Source organism: Haemorhous mexicanus, chromosome 5 (assembly GCF_027477595.1).
Source record: "Haemorhous mexicanus isolate bHaeMex1 chromosome 5, bHaeMex1.pri, whole genome shotgun sequence".
In the NCBI taxonomy this organism is placed as follows: domain Eukaryota; kingdom Metazoa; phylum Chordata; class Aves; order Passeriformes; family Fringillidae; genus Haemorhous; species Haemorhous mexicanus.
This window is the reverse complement of record NC_082345.1, coordinates 55876683-55894176: the sequence shown is the minus strand read 5'-3', so window position 1 is coordinate 55894176 and position 17494 is coordinate 55876683. Positions and strand designations below refer to the sequence as shown.

The window sequence follows — 17494 nt, the reverse complement described above, 5'->3', positions numbered from 1 at the left end:
TGGAAACCTGATGATAAGAAATGGAGTTGTAGTTAGAGAGTGGGCCAGTCCTTTATTCTGTGTAGCTCCAGACTTCTCCTAGCTCCTAGGAGTGCAGTGCCAATGGACAGTTATTTGGGAACTGAAAAGGAAGAAGCCAATGAGAATGCTAGAAAATATGGCTAAAGATGAAAAAAATTAACTTGTATATTACTGTATCTTGAGTTCATTATAGCTGTTGTTGAATATGCTTTAGACTGTGAAAACTATAGATTAATTACTGTAAGCTTATGCATAGCCAAAATGAATGCTGGGTTTCTCAAGTTCTTTGTAAATGGAATTTGTTTAATTGGTAATTTGTTGTTTGTTTGCAGGAGAGTACTAGAAGCAGCCAAAAAAGCTAATCAGTCTGGACATTTTCTCTGGATTGGCTCAGACAGCTGGGGGTCAAAAATTTCACCAGTCCAGCAGCAGGAGGAGATTGCCGAAGGTGCAGTAACCATTCTACCCAAAAGAACATCCATAGATGGTAAGGATGCATGTGGCACAAACCTTTCACTTTCTGTCAAAGTTCAGTACTTTAGGTCTCTTTAAAAATAATTTAAAAATCATGTAGTCCTTGATTACAGGGAATTCAGGAAAAGCTTTCCAACCAAGTTACCTGAGTTGGCCTGATACAACAATAATTTAAAATACCTGTTGAGATAAGGAGATGCTGAATCTGCAATTAGTCAATCTTGTAATTGTCTAATAATGATGATACTTGGAGTTGAGAGCTTCTTAACCATAGCCTGGTCATTCTGTGGGACATAATAGGAGAGTACCGGATGAATGATAATGAATCAGATTATTCTCTGGGGAGGAGATTGATCTGTGCCCCACTTTCCACTCCTAAACTTACTTTAAGATTCTTGGTGGATGAGGTGGAAGTTGGTTTGCAGTACCTTATTCCTGTTAGGGTACTGGAGATAGTAACCTCTCTTATGTCTGGATAAGTGTGCTAGACTGGTAATTGGCTAGGAAAAATTAACACTATTGATGTTACATAGAGAATTTAGCCACTGGGAAATACTTGTAAGGAGCTAATCCAGGTAGGATGCGTTAATCATGATTTCATTATGATAGTTTTGCGAGGGTAAGGCTGGTGATCACCAGGTTTAAGTAGAAATCTTTAGTTTCTCAACTGGTGTCATTAACTATATAAATAGGAGGAGAACAAGAGGTGTCCTGGTCCTCTTTGACTTGTTCAACAAAGAGTTACCCCATGACTTTATGTGGCCTTGAAACGAAGTCTAATCCATAGATGCTACTATGCTCATAAAATAGTTTGGGTCTAAAGCTTTTTCTTGTTCTTATCTTTACAAAAAAATCTGATACTGTGTTTAAAGTAATATTTTTATACTATTTTTATATGTATCATATTTTAATGCTTCTTTCACTTCTCTTCAATGTAGGATTTGATAGGTATTTTCGGAGCAGAACGCTTGCTAACAATCGAAGAAATGTCTGGTTTGCAGAATTTTGGGAGGAGAATTTTGGATGCAAGTTAGGATCACATGGAAAAAGAAATAGCAATATCAAGAAATGCACAGGTAACCATGAAAGTAAAACATTATCTGTAAATTGTTTATAGGAGTGACGGAAAGGAGCTGCTTTCTTTTCATCACTTTTCTGCTCTCTTCAGTTCTCCAGTGCATATTGCTGAGTTGTAAGAAAAGTGTGACTTTTTCTTAACCTGAAGAAAAAATTCTTGGACAATGTATGAGAAATTTAGTAGTTGATTTGCACAAATACAATGATGGTACAGATTTTATCAAAGTCCAGTATAAGTGGTTCAATTCCATTTATGTTTTCAATGACCTCCTCTCTCACCCTATCTGTAGTTGTCAGTGTGATTTTTTTTTAGCAAGTGTGTGCAATGTGCATCACGGTAATTTTCATATTGTTAACCCTAAAGTATCTACAGTGAAAATTAAATTTGTGTTTAAACTATTGAGGTCTTGATGATAGCTCAAGTCTAGAACTCCTCATTTAGTTTACAAACTGTGTTTGAGGATGAAAGAAAAAGCAAATCAATATGTTTTTATTACTTGTCCCCATGTGCAAAAGAAGGATCCTCTATCATATTATAAAACTGAAATCCTCTAAAAAGTTTGAGCAAAAACTTGAAGTAATTGTCACTAGTTTTGCAAATGTGCTTGCTCAGGCATCATACCCAGATGCAATTGTCATGACACCTAATACAGCAAACACAGCAGCAGCTGACTTTGATCTTCTCTATGAGATGTTGTTTTCTTGGTGTTACTTGAAAAGTTTATTACAAGAGTTACTTTCTGTGGCTACAGCAGATTGCGTATGTTACTTTTTGTGTAGACATTTTTACCTAATATCAGGGCTCCTTGTGTCATTTCCTTAATTACTACCACCACTCCCAGCACTGCTGGCTGTGACCATCATCTCTGAGAGTAGTGCCAGCAGCACTACACAATTTTGCTGTACTATGTACATAAGTTTTCTGTGATGTGTTTTGATTTTCCTGGCAGTCTCTTCTTTCACTGAATAATATTTCCCCCCTGGAATATCAACTTTTTTTTTTTCACTTGCTGTCCCAAGATTTCTGGCTGCTTGCTGACACTTTCATGTAGCCTTTGTTGTAGAGGTGCCCTTCCAAACTTTCTGCCAGCACTCCACTTCTTCTGGGCTTGTCAGACAGAAGCACTTTGAAGTCTCCAAGAACATGGATTCCTGCTCTTTCTGGACCATCAGATTTATTGTATGTGTGTTGTGCCATCAATTCAAGCCCTTACTGCACTGGGCTTCACAAGTCACAGATACAACTCACACAGAAATATCAGAGCCTTGCATTCACTCTGTCATTTCAGCAATGCCTTGTCTTTGGCCTTTTACCACATATTTCGCAGAAAAAAAGGGTAATATTCAGTTCCTCACTGAGCTAAATGAGAGCTCATTACTCTAATCCTTTACTCCTTGACCTTGATGAGTATAGCAGTAAATCACAGCTGGATAGTTACCCACATCTGGAAAGGGATTATTTTGTTATTGCTATTTTAAGTGGATAATAGATCGGTTTTTTAACTTCTTCAGGTGGAATGATTGGTGTATGTGTTGTAGTTTAAGAAGCTCTAAATGGTACCACAGATGGTTGTATGATTTATCTCAGCCTCATCTGTCAAACTGAATTACCAAAAGTAGTGTATGAAATGCATAGGCTGTATCTTGATCCAAAATAGTTTCTGATTTGAAACAGATATCTTCATATTTTATTAAAAAAATTCTGGTATGTTCTCTGAACCTGAAAATAGAAAGAAAACATTTCTTGTGCCCAGAAAGTTAGCATGGTACTAAGTGATGGGACAAAGACATGGGAGGTCTCACATGGTAGTTGCATGTGCATTTTAACTGGCAGGGGAAAAAAACAATGAATTCTCCTGCAAAGTACCTATGAGTGATAGGACTCTTGACTAAAACCACTTCAAAGTGGCTTGCCACAATAGAAGAAGTCCCCACTCGAACAGAAGAAGATCTGACACAAAGTGGCAATTCATCATGATCCATATGCTTATCTAATTCAAATTTAAAGGGTTGGGTAACAAAGGTACTGCAAATATGATAATATTAAGTAAACTGAATCAAGAGATGGTGGTGGTGGTAGTAAGTTCAAAATAAACCTCCTGTGATTTAAGGAAAATGATAGGTAGAGAATGGGAGAATGACCCCCAGCCCAATTTAGACTCAGAGAATTGCAAATGATATCTTGACACACACCAGTTCATTTGTCAGGGCCTCTCACGCACAAAAGAGAGGCAACAATGAAATCCTGGCTGGTTCTTCATACCACAGCCCTCAAAGCAGTTGAGCGTGTCCTATGATCTTCTATGTCTGCTAAAAATTAGAGTGTCCTACCCATGAATTTAACTTTTCCTTGAGCAGCCGAAGGCATTACCTCATGGCCAAGTCTGGTAAGTGAAAAAAATGAATGAATCCCCAAATTTTAATAAGAATATAAGATCTGATACATGTAGTTGTTTATAACTTTATATTGAAAACCTTGAACTCCCTATAGCCAGTCCCCATTACCATTTGCAGTGGGCTTTCTCTGATATTTTGTGTTTAGAGTCTCAGTCCTGATTTTCAGCGCAATTCTTTAAAGGCATGTGCAGGTGGCCAAGCATAGAAAGAGGTTGCCCACAAATGTGGTGGAGTCTCCCTCACTGGAGATATTCAAGAACTGTCTGGATACAGTCCTTTGCCACGTACTCAAGGATGACCCTTCTTAAACAGGGAGGTTTGACCTGTTGGCCCACTGTGGTCCCTTCCAACCTGACCCATTCTGTGATTCTGTGCTTCTGTATTCCCATCTCTAGTTCAGAACTTTAAGACTGAATGTAAACCACCATTTACTCTAATTTTCCTGTATTTTTATCTGCACACTGCAGAAAATAAGATTCTCTTTGTGTTTTACCCATGAGTCCAATTTGTAAATCACGTCGCTGTCTGTATAAGTGTTGAAGATGTGGCATTTTGGGATATAGTTTAGAGGTAATTATGGTGGTGCCAGGTTGGCAGTTGGTCTAGATGATCCTGAAGGTCTTTTCCTACCTCGATGGTTCTGTGATTCTGTGATGTTGTAATGTCAGTAGGCAGTAGTACACTGAAAGGAATCCAAAAGCTCAAGATACAGACACATTCTGAAAGTCTCTCTTTCCAATGATATTAAAAGGCAAACTGATAGGTATAAAGTTTTCTCAGGCTTGAGATGTATTTTATTATGCCTTCCCGTTTATCTTACTTAGGAGGTACTTGAATCTTTTTCTCATATAACATTTGTAATTCCTGACAACAAAACTGATATCCCTGTTCTTTATTTAGTCAAGTTATTCATGCTATAAATTTTTGCTGCCTGCAGTGAGGATGCTACTGGCCTAATCCAATTTCAAGCATTTTTTTCCCTTATGAAGATACTAGAAAATGCTTAATAGTGGAAAACCTTTCTCCCTTTCATTTTCTATGTAAAATCAACAGTCTTTTAAGCACTGGAAGTATGAAAGGAATTTATCTTCCTTTAAGGTTAAGAATTACACAAGGGCATAAGCCTTCTTACCTTTTCTTTTCTTATACATTACTGACTATTGCAGTCTAGCATTGTAATAGCTTGAAAGGTTTATTTGAATTTTGAAATCCTACTTAGTTGTGGTTACTGTTGCTTCCTATTCCTATAAGAATTTGTGCTCTGGAGATACATAAAGTAATAAGTTTCTTTTGAATTTGACTGTTTGTTTATTTACTGATTTTTGCCATGTTACAGAAAGACACAATTCACCTAAACTTTGAAAAAGTATATTTTTGCCAGTATTGATTAGAAGCTAGCTCTATGTGTTTCTGAATGTGAGTGTACATTGATCAAATCGTCAATATTAGAATAGTTCATCAAAAATATTAGAGATTTCTTATTCTGACATTTCTGGAATTAAAAATATATCAAATTGGGCCATTAAGTTAGTAAGCATTAAAACAATAATTCAATGACTACCCTTAAACTATTTTACTTGGAGAAGAAAATGGCCTTTGCAGAGAAAACTCATTCATCTTGCTACAACACAATGGAAAAGAAAGGAGCACAAGCAAGATTAAACCATATGTAGAGGTTACAAGAAGACTTACTTTACATATTTATTCAAGGTGTAGGTTTTCTATATTCAATTAAAATATCTTTAGTGAGACATGATCCTTTCAGGGGTCTTCAGTAATCTTTTTCTAGGACTGGGTTCTATGTGGGGAGGAGAAGTGAGGAGATTGAAAGGTTTTCACTCATCCCTGTGCCCCAGCAGAAAAATGTAAAGGCAGAGGCAGCATTCTTTCATCCTCTGATTCCTGTTGACTCTTCGGGAGGAAGGGCTTCCCTGGTGGTTTCAGGAGATGGCAGAGACTTTATGCCTCTTGCTCTACTTTAAATTTAACATCCTCAGACATAATTTTTCCATACTCTCAGCTTCCCAGGTGACTCTACCAGGAGGCTAGTTTTGGTTTTTAAAGATTTAGCATTACTTAGAAATAATGTGGACTGACCAGACTTGTTCTTTACTCTGACTCTTGGTTGTTGAGCTATTATTTGTCAGTCTCACCTTAATGTAGATTTCTAGATTTTGTCTTCCTTAAGAAGGCTACAGAAGGATGAATACAATTACTTGAAAATCAAAATAAGATATTGCAGAATACTCTTTTAATAATTGCATTGAACAACATACAGCATCACTTTTTCCAAAAATCAAAAAGTAATAGTAAAAGAAAACAGCATTAGTGATGAAGTGCAAAGAGAGAAGGGTAAGAATTAAATGAAATCTACTTAGATCTGCTTTCATTAACCTCACAGACTGCTAATATTTGATTTCAAGCTAACAAAAACTACAGAAGTCCTCTTTTTGTATTTGTATGTATTTGTTTGTGTGCACTTTTACAAGCAGATATGTGTTTGTGTTTGCCTGCTTAAGCAGATAGAAATGTAACATGAAAGTCGCTTACTATATCATGTTTTAATGGGAAAAACCATAACTTCAGCTTCAAATCTTACAAAAGAAGTCTCAATTCTATTGAGATTCGTTCTGGATTTTGCCCACAGAATCCCTCGAAGGCATCCATTATGGTCTTTGAACAGCAAAATGGGGTCCTTTATTAAAACATCAATGTAATGTGGCACTTTTGTAAAGCCTCAAAAAATGTTAATTATAAATTTTCTTCATGTGCATCCCCACAGAAGGAGTCTTCTCCCTGTTTTGTATGGTTAGAATTCTAACTACTCTGCAAACCTAATCAGCCTTTAACTGCCTATAATGTCTGACTGTGCTGCTAAAAATAAAGATGGAAGATTTTCCAAAAGTATAGAGACCTGTGTCAATTAGCCTAATTTCAATTTGCTCCATCAAAATGAGCTGTTTGTTTCACTAAAAAAAACATGGTGCAGTATAATAAAAAAAACACGCATACCTAGGAACTTTTCAGAGATATTTATTTTCTTAACTAACCTCTTTGAAATTACAGTTGCCCCTAAAGATATTAATAGGAGGAAGTAAATTTACTCATGTGTGTATGCAGTCACATTCTGAAAAGTTTATAGGACAAGTTGAAAACCAGAATGTGAATCTTTTAGTGGCACAATGACTTGCTATTTTGTTTGAGTAATGGTTCCATTACCATCAAATCACTCCTAAAGTAGTTTCTTTTCTTGATGAGACCTACAGAAAATTAAGAAAATCAGCACAGAAGCAGTTGAGATACTTGAATTTAGCACAATTCTCAAGAAGCACTGATGCTTAGGAGGGACTCTTTTAGAGTACACAGAAATAGCTGCTGCTCTCCCTCTTTGTGATTTGTAACTAGGATGTTTAGGCATAAGAGTTAGAAGGGCAATTCTTATATCTATTCTTTTTTTGTTGCTTCCCATTTTCTTGATTTCCATTTGAAATGTATCTTCTGCACAAACCCAAAATAAGTTTTGATATGTTGTTTATATTTCTGAAGTGTCTATTGTTGTTTTGTGTGAGTACAGTAATCTGACATAAAAATCACAGTATCCAGATTTGCAGCATTAGCAGGAGCCAAGCTGACTGTGGAATCTTTGCTACCAATCACATCCATTGGACACAAAAGACTTGGAGGGGATATGGAATTACTTGCAAATAAATTATGGATGCAAAAGTTCCCACAGAATAGCATTTTCTCTATTAATTAGTACTTGATTTACAGGATACAAGCAATTTAAAAATATGTGAAAAAGGGAAAAGCAAATGGTAAAACAAAAGAAATTATTTATCTTTCTATTGTGATCTCTATACTTATTAATTGTTTGATATTAAAATAGATTTAAACTTATTTTGATCTTAGTTACTACCAACACCAGAAGCAAACCTATATATCTTAATAATTATATTAATTTTATTATATAATTAGTGAGGGTAAATGAAGTTATTTTATCAAGTAGCAATGGAAATACTTAGGATTGCTTTTATATCATGAGCATTTTCAATACATTGAGTAATTATTCACCCATGAAATGTCCCTGATTTCAAGTGATTGCTCATCTTTTGTGGAAGGGAGTTCAGACTGGTCACCTGTAAACAGATGTAGAGGCTTTTAAATCTACCAAGTAGAATTTTATTGCAGAAGTAGTCCATGAAAAATCAATGGGACATACACAATGAACTTTAGTATAATTCAGCGTAGGAAAGGAGGTCAGAATTTGGCTTTCAATGGTTAAGTGTAGCCATTAAATGTACCAATTATAGTTCAGTATTTCCAGAATATTATTTGTATCCAATATTTGAGTTAGGTGTTTTTGTATGAAGGGCTCTTACGAAAGGTCAGGTAGAAGCACAGGTGTCCTTAATTTGTGTTAAAATCAGGGTACAGGGGACAAAAAGTATATTTGTTATATTGAGTTCACATTGGTTTAGCTGCATGACTGGGCATAATGATTTGGACTCTGGACTAATGCATATTTAGGGCTTGCAGGCTTGAACTTGGAAGGAGCTCATGAGAATGGATTTACTTAATTCTCCAACTTCCGGCAGGCCACCTCCATATGTCTCTGTAAACTGCTTAGACTGGCGTGACTCACCCTGTGAGGATGCCCATCTCTCTTTGCAGATTGCAAATAGTCCTAGATGACTAAATTGGATCAGGTGTCCCACTTTCAGATTGCTCAAACCAACTGAAATGGCTCCCATCCCATGGCCGCTCTGATCATCACTTTCTCAACAAAGCAATCTTCCTTCCCAGTTCCTGTAAGATCCTGGTGATAGTGCTAGTATTTAATATTAATTATGAATATTAATTAAAGAGATAATTTAGCATTCTTACAGGCACTTTCACACATAGAAACAGAAGGGCAGTCAATAAATGACAGTCCTCTGCACACAGATTATCAGAAAATATTCCTCAGATCTGATTATGTGACCATTTGCTTATTGATAATACTCCAGATTTCAAGGATGCAATATCCTGTGGACTTATGCAAAACTATTTTTAAATGACTTGTTGAAAAAGATTTACATTTCTGTTTTATATTTAGGCTTTGCCTTAAAAAAATTAAATATTTAATTATTCTGGCTGAAATCCTTTTATGCTGCGAAGAGATGGTACCAGGAGACAGAGAAATTAAGGATTTAAAAACTTTGATGAATCTACATAATGTGTGTGAGCTGTCACTGAGACAAATATAGCTGGTGCTGTGATCTCATAGACCCTGTGGAAAATAAATGACTTTCAGATTATTAAGGCAACACTGTGGAATGAGGTGTACTTCCTTTGGTATCTCTGTTTGTAACAGTAGACAGTGGCTGTTTAATGCTCTGGGGTTTCACTGCTCTGACTTCAGCATTTACTGAAGTTTTGGCAGCCAAGAATGGTCTTGATTGATTTTTTACTTTGTTAAAATGTAAAAACAATGAAAGGGAAAGTCTATGCCCTACATGCATTCCTCCAGACCTCACAAACTTAAAAGATCCAAATGCCTTCAAAGCTCTGCAGTGATGGGGCAGGTGGTGCGCTGAGGTCATGCTCTTCAGGGTTCCCTTGTTTCCAATCTGTTCTTTACTTTTCCATATGCTTAAATATAATATATTTGGGCCAGAGATTGAATTTTTTCAGTTTTTGTTGTTGAACAGACTTACCTGTTCTATTCTTTCAAACAAAGAAGAAGAAAAGAGAGGGGGCATTTGCACTTCATAAACCTGTTTGAATGAGTCCACTGAAATTTAAGTGCCACATAAACATTGTTTGGCTCAGAAAATATGGGTGCTTTTTCACTCTTAGTGCTAGATTCTGACTATTTGGTAGACTTTTTTGTGAGCTGTAGTCTAGAAAGAGCAGTTCTTCAAAGACTCTCAGGTAGATTAACAATTATTCTCTCATCTTGAAACGAACAAATAATTTCCAGCACTAGAAGCACTTCAAGGTAACTTTTTAAATTGACTATGGCTTTTAAAACTACAGCAAATAAGAGAAAAAATTATTTTATTCCTTTTAAATTTTGAAAAATTGACCAGGTCTCTAAAAGTGGCAGTTTTAGGAGCGTTCTACGTGCTGGCTTGAAGAGTGATATCTGAAATTGATATCTGCAATTGCTTGAATCTCTGCAATTCACAGAGCTACTGTGAAGAATATATTCGAATAGCAAAATCATTAAGGTTGGAAAATACTACCATCATCATTGAGTCCAGCCTTTGACCAAACACCCCCATGTCCAGTTATTTCAATTTCAGAAATTACCTTTTATATTTCATATAAAAATCTGAATTTTTAAAGTCACTTTACATTTTATCTGAATTTTTTTTTACCCATTCCTCTGTGAAAAAATCTTACATGTAATTTATGATGATAATAAAAGAAACAGGGTTTGAAACACCAGACCAAAGATTTTGCAACTTAGTTTCTCAGAAATAAAATACAAAGAATGTATAGCCAGATCTTCAATGCTGTACATGAGTGTTGCTTTATTGACATGAAGAGTTATGAGATTTGAGAGGATATGACCACCCAATGAGAGTAATAACTTGATTCTTTGTGGAAATCACAGAGTGGTCAGTAATCAAAGGCAGAGTAGATAAGAAAAGCTTTAAAGGAATGATCAGAAGAAAAGCTACATTGCTTTTCACTTCAGAAGACAAGAGTTAGATCTTATGAGTGGGGTGAAAATAAGCAGGGCTTTGTAGTCAAGTTGAACAGAACCTTGAAATAGAGACTAGAAGTTTGAACATCCTATGAAAAGGGTGGCCAACATGAATTTGATCTCAGCAATACTATATTCTGAAATGTTCTAGTGTCAATGAAAGCAAATTGTTTTTGTGAGTGGACTACAAGGCATATTACTCCTTTGGTCTGCTGTCCTGTGGTTCTGTTTTCCCCAGTGTATGTACATATAAATATATATATAGTTATTTTTTCTCATTTAGCATGAATCTCTCTTCTGAAAAAAAGAACTAAAACTTCTTGTAACCTCCTTCATTGCAGTATTGAATCATGTTGGCTTTTCCTTTTGGAGCCTTTAAAATAAATGCTTTATGTTTAGTTCCATTAATATATGTGACATTATAAAAAAGAGTCTTTTTAGGATATGAATGGTGATTTTACCACCTTCCTCACATTTTTTACAGTGCTTCTTAAACACAATTTAAAAAAACCCTATATTTATTTTTTTCTTGTTTTATATACTTATTTTTATTCCATTTGAGAGAGTTGCATCTGAGCATATATTGGTCGTTATTACAAAGGTGCTCATTTGTAGTAGTATTTGAAATTGTGTCTAGAGAATTCATCCACATGAAGACCAGCATCCTTTCCCTTCTTGAGGTTCTCTGTTCTTGTTGATCATTTACAGTATCTCTGGCTGATGCTTCATTATTATATTTGCTTCCCTGAGATGTGGCTATGTGAAATTTCAAACAAACTTATTTTCATTATGTTCAAGTCCATAGTAAGTCTTTTATAAGACTATGTACATTTTGCTATAGCTCAGTTTATTGATTCATTTCCCAACAAGTTTTTTATTATTTTTGTTTTTTTTCTCAAAGTACTCCTTTCTTAAAAAAAAAAAAATAAAAGTTTTTATTGGTAGTATGGTAGTTTAAAATTATTCTTATTTCAGTGTGAGTAATTAATTACGTTATGATCAAGCATTTTGGGTGTAATTGTGCATAGAAAGAAATTGCTGGGCAATATTTAGAAATACAGCTCCAGTCATGCAAGGTAGGCTGTATGGGGGCCACTTATGCATGAGTGCAGGACTGCACTGAACTCAGTAGCATTTCGTAACTGAAGGATCTGATGAATGATTATGACTACCTAAAGAAAGTCTTAAATATATTTTCTACCCATGTAGAAATGTTCCATAGCCAAGGAAATAGTAATTTTAAGTGCTTGTGCTTTGTGTTCTTGTGATACCTCCCTAGAGAGCAGGCAATTATTGGAAAATGTGTTATTGAAACTTTTCATATGTTCTTCAACTTTGTATGTGTTCGGCTTTCAAATGATCAAATGATGATGATGTGACCCCATTCCTTTGGTTTTGGCATTCATACAGACCTACTCTCTTGAGCATGCAATTTTTAAATATTAACATGGTTTGCAGCATGCATGCACTTATGTCTCAGTATGCATTAATTTCCTGTATAAAATCTCATTTCCCTTAATCCCTACCCATATGCAGGTCTACAAAGGATGACTTTGGAGAAAAAATCTTTTGCCTTTTCCAATGCTTTCTCCTGTCTCTAATCTTTGTGTTGCTGATCTTCAATTCACAATAGAATGTCTAAGTGAGAGGTGAAGGACTGAAGAAATTATTGCGAGTCTTAGCCAGCAGCCTGGAGAAAGGGAACCTGATGCTGTGGGAGCTGGGCCTTAGGGCTGGACCTCTTTGTGCTGGCATGCACTGGCAGGCCTCAGGAGAACTGTTCCCAGTCCCCTCTCCCTTGTTCTAATCTTAGGACAAGGAAAGCATTTAAAATGACTGCTGTTGCATATAAGGAGCCTATTTTGGAAAGCGGGCAAAAAAATGTAATTAGGGTCAAAACCTTTATTCTTAATTTATTATTCAGGAAATCCTCGAGAGAAGCAGGACTGCAAAGAAGATCAATCTTCCATTTTAAAAAGGATTTTGGCATTTGGAATTGAAATTAAACCAGTCCATTTTACAATTCAAAGAAAAGAGAATTAAGCCTTATTCCATCCAATGAAATAACTCTAGTGTGTTATCTAACATAAAACCCAAATGCATGTAACCAAAAGTTTCCAACACCTATTTGGGTTCAGTTCTAAAATGCAACAGTTCCATTTTCAACATAGTCCTAGTTTTCTCTACCATTTTCCCTACAACCCAAATGTTGCCAAGTATTTTAGAAAGTATAGTTACTGTAATGGAACTATATTGTATAGTGAAATGTAACTCTGTAACAAACCCTCCCCATAAGTCTATAGCTTAAGATGAGGACAAAAATGTATGATTTGTGACCCAGAAAAAAAGATATAATTTATCAGAGCAGTGTGTAGTATTTTATTTATACAGTACATGCATGAACAGTATTTTTTCTAGCACAGATTTGATGGAAAATAATGACAGTGTATGTGAATGACATACTGATTATGATGACTCACACAGGTAAAAATATTGACATTCATGTCTAGTAGTTTTCCATGTCTCTGGACAATGGATTCTTCCTCCTATAGGGCTATTTTTCAGCAGAACCTATCTAAATTGGGCATATGACCTCTTCCTCAAAATCAAAGATATGATTGCTGAAATAGAATCTCAGGCAGGAGCTGGGTAAACTCACCACTTAACAGTTAGATATTTCCTGAAAGCCAGCTGTATCAATTCCTACAAGAGAATGAAACTCTGTGAAAAATGCAAATTTAATGCTCCTGTCGAACTTCATTTTAAATATTTCAAAAAATTGGAGCCTTTCTAGCTCTTCTTTTGTACTGGCCTATTATCCTTTGAAAAAAACTTGTTTAATGAGTTACTGCACACATATCACAGGGATGGGTTATTCAGCTTTTTTGAAAAACTAATTTTTGGCAGTATGATGACATCAGAAATGGAGCATCTTTGGTTCCTGATGAGGTGTTGTTCAAGAAAGAAGTGATTTCCTCAGTTTGTTTTTAATTCAAAGTACATTGGTAATTGTAGAAATCTCATCTTTAACATAAGCTTTCCTAGTTGAGAAGATTTCTTGATGATTTCTTGTCCTCCCCTATTTGAATGGACTATTGTGTTCAAAGATTCACAGAATTGCTAAGGTTGGAAAAGACCTCTTCCATCATCTAGTCCAACACTGCCATGTTCACCACTAAGCCAGCTACATGTTCTTCTGACATTTATTAAAACCAAGCCCCTCTTTCTGATCAATAGGCTTTCCTCAGCCAGGTGTTAAAGCAGCTTCTTTTTAACTTTGCAGTATTTGTGCCATCCAACAGACAGATTTGGTTACTGGGGTAAGAGTGCACACAGCTATGTGGACACAGATACCTTTCCAGCTGTGCAATTACGTGAGCTGGCAGGCTTTGGTGGAGGAGAAGCATCTGGTGATTGTGGAGGCTGAATGGTTTTTTTGGCTCAAAACAAAGCAAAGTCTTCAGTCAATCAGAGAATATTTTACTTTTTATGAGGCCACTTGCAGATTTTCAGATTTTTTGTTTATGCATTGTTTAATGCTGTGAGGTTTCACTGACAGTTGGAATTGATAATTTAGGTACAGAAATGTTCCCACAATTAAGAACTGGTAATTAAAATACAGACAGATTAGTAATATAGGCTGTGAGAAATATGCTATGCAAACTTAGGTCCATTGTCCATTCATACCTTCCAAAAAGGAGAGAGAAAAAAAGGAGATGTTACTTCTATCCTGTCCCAAATAATGTGTTGCCTACCCATTTGATTGTTTATCTGTTGCATGCAGTGGTTTGTTAATTGTACTACCCCATAAAAAGCTTTTAGACCTGCCCAGCATATCTTCTTCCACTTCTCTTGGTCTATGTCACTTTCATAAATTGAGATGATTCTGAAATTAATTTCCTCTTTAAACGATTAAATATTTTCAATAGAACTCAATTTTGATGAAGTTTAAAGTGATGCCTTAAGTTTTAGCTTTCATACTTTTCAGATTCTGTGCTGCCTAGGTGAATAGTTCTGTGCTTCAGAATAATTATTGGTAATCTTTCTTCACAGAGTAGGTAGACAAAACAATTCCTTTTTCTAGCTTGGGACCAAGGACAACCATTACAGGTTTCAGGCCCAAGAGGATAAACTGTGGAATGAAGTGAGAAAATAGGGAGGATGGGACTTCATAATCTGGGGCTGTAATTGGACAATTACCCATATGCAAATGGACCAAAACTTACAAAAGTGTGAGACCTTGTGACCAGGCATGCATTTTGTGACCATTTTGGGTTTCATCTTGGGTGTAGCCCTGGCCAGGTTCTTGTGCTGCCCAGGGTGTATCCATAGAGGCCTTTGAATAAATACCTACTTTACTGAACTCTAGCCTCTGCTCCAGGTCAGACTTCTCAAGGCAGCAAAAGCACCTGCATGGAGATAGCAGCCTGAGCCTTGTGTGATTGTGTATCATACCTCATACTTCCTAGCATTGTGCTGGTAGGCTTTTAGCTTTGGGAAGTGGATCTGTCCCTGGTTTCACCCTTTTTGCAGCATGTTGCTTCATACTACTGCAAATCATTCTAATTGCAAGGGGAAGGCTTTAATTTTCAAACTTGCCTTTTGCAGTTTGTTAGAAAAGCCCATTCGGAGAACAGAGGATGTGCAATTCATGACTCAGGTGCTGAACTTTTCATTTGAGATGTGTGTTTGGGTACAACTCTGAAAGAAACTGAAATTCTGGCACCATAGCACACAAAGATGTGTACAATTCAGAAATGCAGACCATTCTGACAGTGAAGGAGGAACCCCAAAGAACATCAGAGTTTGACGCCTGAGGAAGAAATTGCTAATTTACCTCAGCTGTGAAATATAGAGTTGTTGGGCCTTGGAACAGATGGAGAGAATTATATGCATGTCACTGTGAGAAAGGGAAAAATATTTTTTTTAATATTGTCTGCTTATTTAATGGTTTCATTTCTTTGTTATTTTTATATCTTTTCTTTGCCTTCTGCTTGCACCATAATCTATTCTTCCTCCTTTTCTTTTAATTTTATATGTAGAGTTTATCAAGCCATGTCAAATCACTCTGTAGAAGCAACTTTTGGATTAGTATATTTGTTGGATCCTAGAGTATAATAATTAGGTACATTCAGGTAGGCCTGAAAAGGAACAAATAGCATGAGTTTTCACAGCAGCTATTCAGTGTGACACTCCTATGTGTAAGAATAGTTTTGACGTTTCTCACTTACAGATGCCAATAGTCTTTTGTAGCAGCTGATCCCCAGTTGAGACTTACTCTCCTTTACAGCTTGAATGCCTGACTTGTTTCCATTAGCACTGTCAGGGTGTTTAAAATCGTCTTGCAATTTTGTTTCACCTACACGATGACTCAGTGGTAGAATGCATTAATAAAAGTTTAGAAATAATAATGGTGTTTACCCTTGAATTTAGAAGACTTTGAGGATGTACCTTAATAGTGTCATAGAACTGGTGCAGGTTCACACAGGAATAGATTTATTTCTTATGCTCTGCTAAATTTCCTGTGGAATGCTGAGTGCATTAGGATCCATGGTAACCAAGTCTGCTGCAGCGCTGTATTTCTGTGCTGTTGATAATGCAAGTCCATCTAATTAGCACCAAATGTCAGGGTACTAAGAGGAGCAGGTGGCACCATTTGTATCTGAAGTAAATACAAACACAGTATTTATGTGCAAAACCGGGCAAAATAAAGCCTTTTTATAAAGTCTATTATAGATGGTCTGTGTGATTATTAAGGTCTGAGAGAGAAAAAATAATTATAAACTGTGACCCATGAACTGGTAATTTCAAGTTCAGGTTGACCTAAATGCTACTGATAGGAAATATTTTAATCTTGAGCCCTTGAAGAAATAAGTTCTATCATGTTAGGAATACAGACTGTAATTTTTGGCATTTTTAAAGTCCATGGTTCATTCCCAGTTCATGTTATGTTTTAAAAGTTGTTAGGAATATTGACAATTGTGAACAAAAAGAAGGTAGAGAATTTTAATAACACTGATTTTCATAAAAGCTTAGAGACTGCAAGCAAGATCACCTATGCAGTGTCTTTAGGTAACTTAAAGGACCCATACAAACCTCTGTAAGACTCATAATATACATAAAGACAGTATGCATAGACCTGAAGTGAAAGAAGACTGCTATTAATCTGTCTAGATGCCTCTATAGACATAAAGAAAGACAAATGTGTCCAGAAATCTAACAAAAATCATTGTCTGGAGGTGTTTTACACTGCTGTCAAACAAGGAATACATGTTCAGGAGAGATGCAACTTATGGGCTTCAGTAAAAAATTAACTGTAATCTATAAAAACTTGAGTGTAACCCATGTTACGCCCCAAAATATTTCAAGGCCAGGAGCAGGAATGGGACTGGAGATGCATTTGTTTCTCAGAAATAGCTTCTCCCTTGTCAGGTGTCAGTTTTTGCCAGGAACAAAAACAGGCCAGGATGCTGATATCTCCTGTGTCTCATACCTGATTCTATTGTAGACAATTTGATTTCCAGGGTGGGACCTTCCCCTGGTGCAGCCAGAATGCCAGATTCCAGCACAGAGATGAACTGGTGCTTGGGCACCACCTTTATAGCTCCATGAAAATTTAGAAGGTAAATAACTGAAAGGTATGGGGGCCTTTACATGGCTGATTCACATTTTGCAAATTTTACCTATGATGACTACATTGCTAGTCTGACTGCAAACACCAAACTTCATTTTGAAGCTGTATCAGTCTAGTTAATCATCTCATACACAAATATTCACTAAAATGACAGATACCATCTATACTAAAATTTTAAACTTTCTGAAATAGCTCAG

The 17494-nt window shown here is 36.1% G+C and overlaps 1 protein-coding gene across 1 annotated transcript in view; it reads left to right on the top strand.

Moving 5' to 3' along the window:
• GRM8 (glutamate metabotropic receptor 8) overlaps nt 1–17494 on the top strand; it is a 306292-nt gene that overhangs the window by 134626 nt on the left and 154172 nt on the right. The window contains exons 4-5 of the mRNA XM_059847892.1: nt 354–508; nt 1434–1571. Coding sequence (XP_059703875.1) covers nt 354–508; nt 1434–1571 — 293 coding nt within the window. The remainder of the gene's footprint in view (nt 1–353; nt 509–1433; nt 1572–17494) is intronic.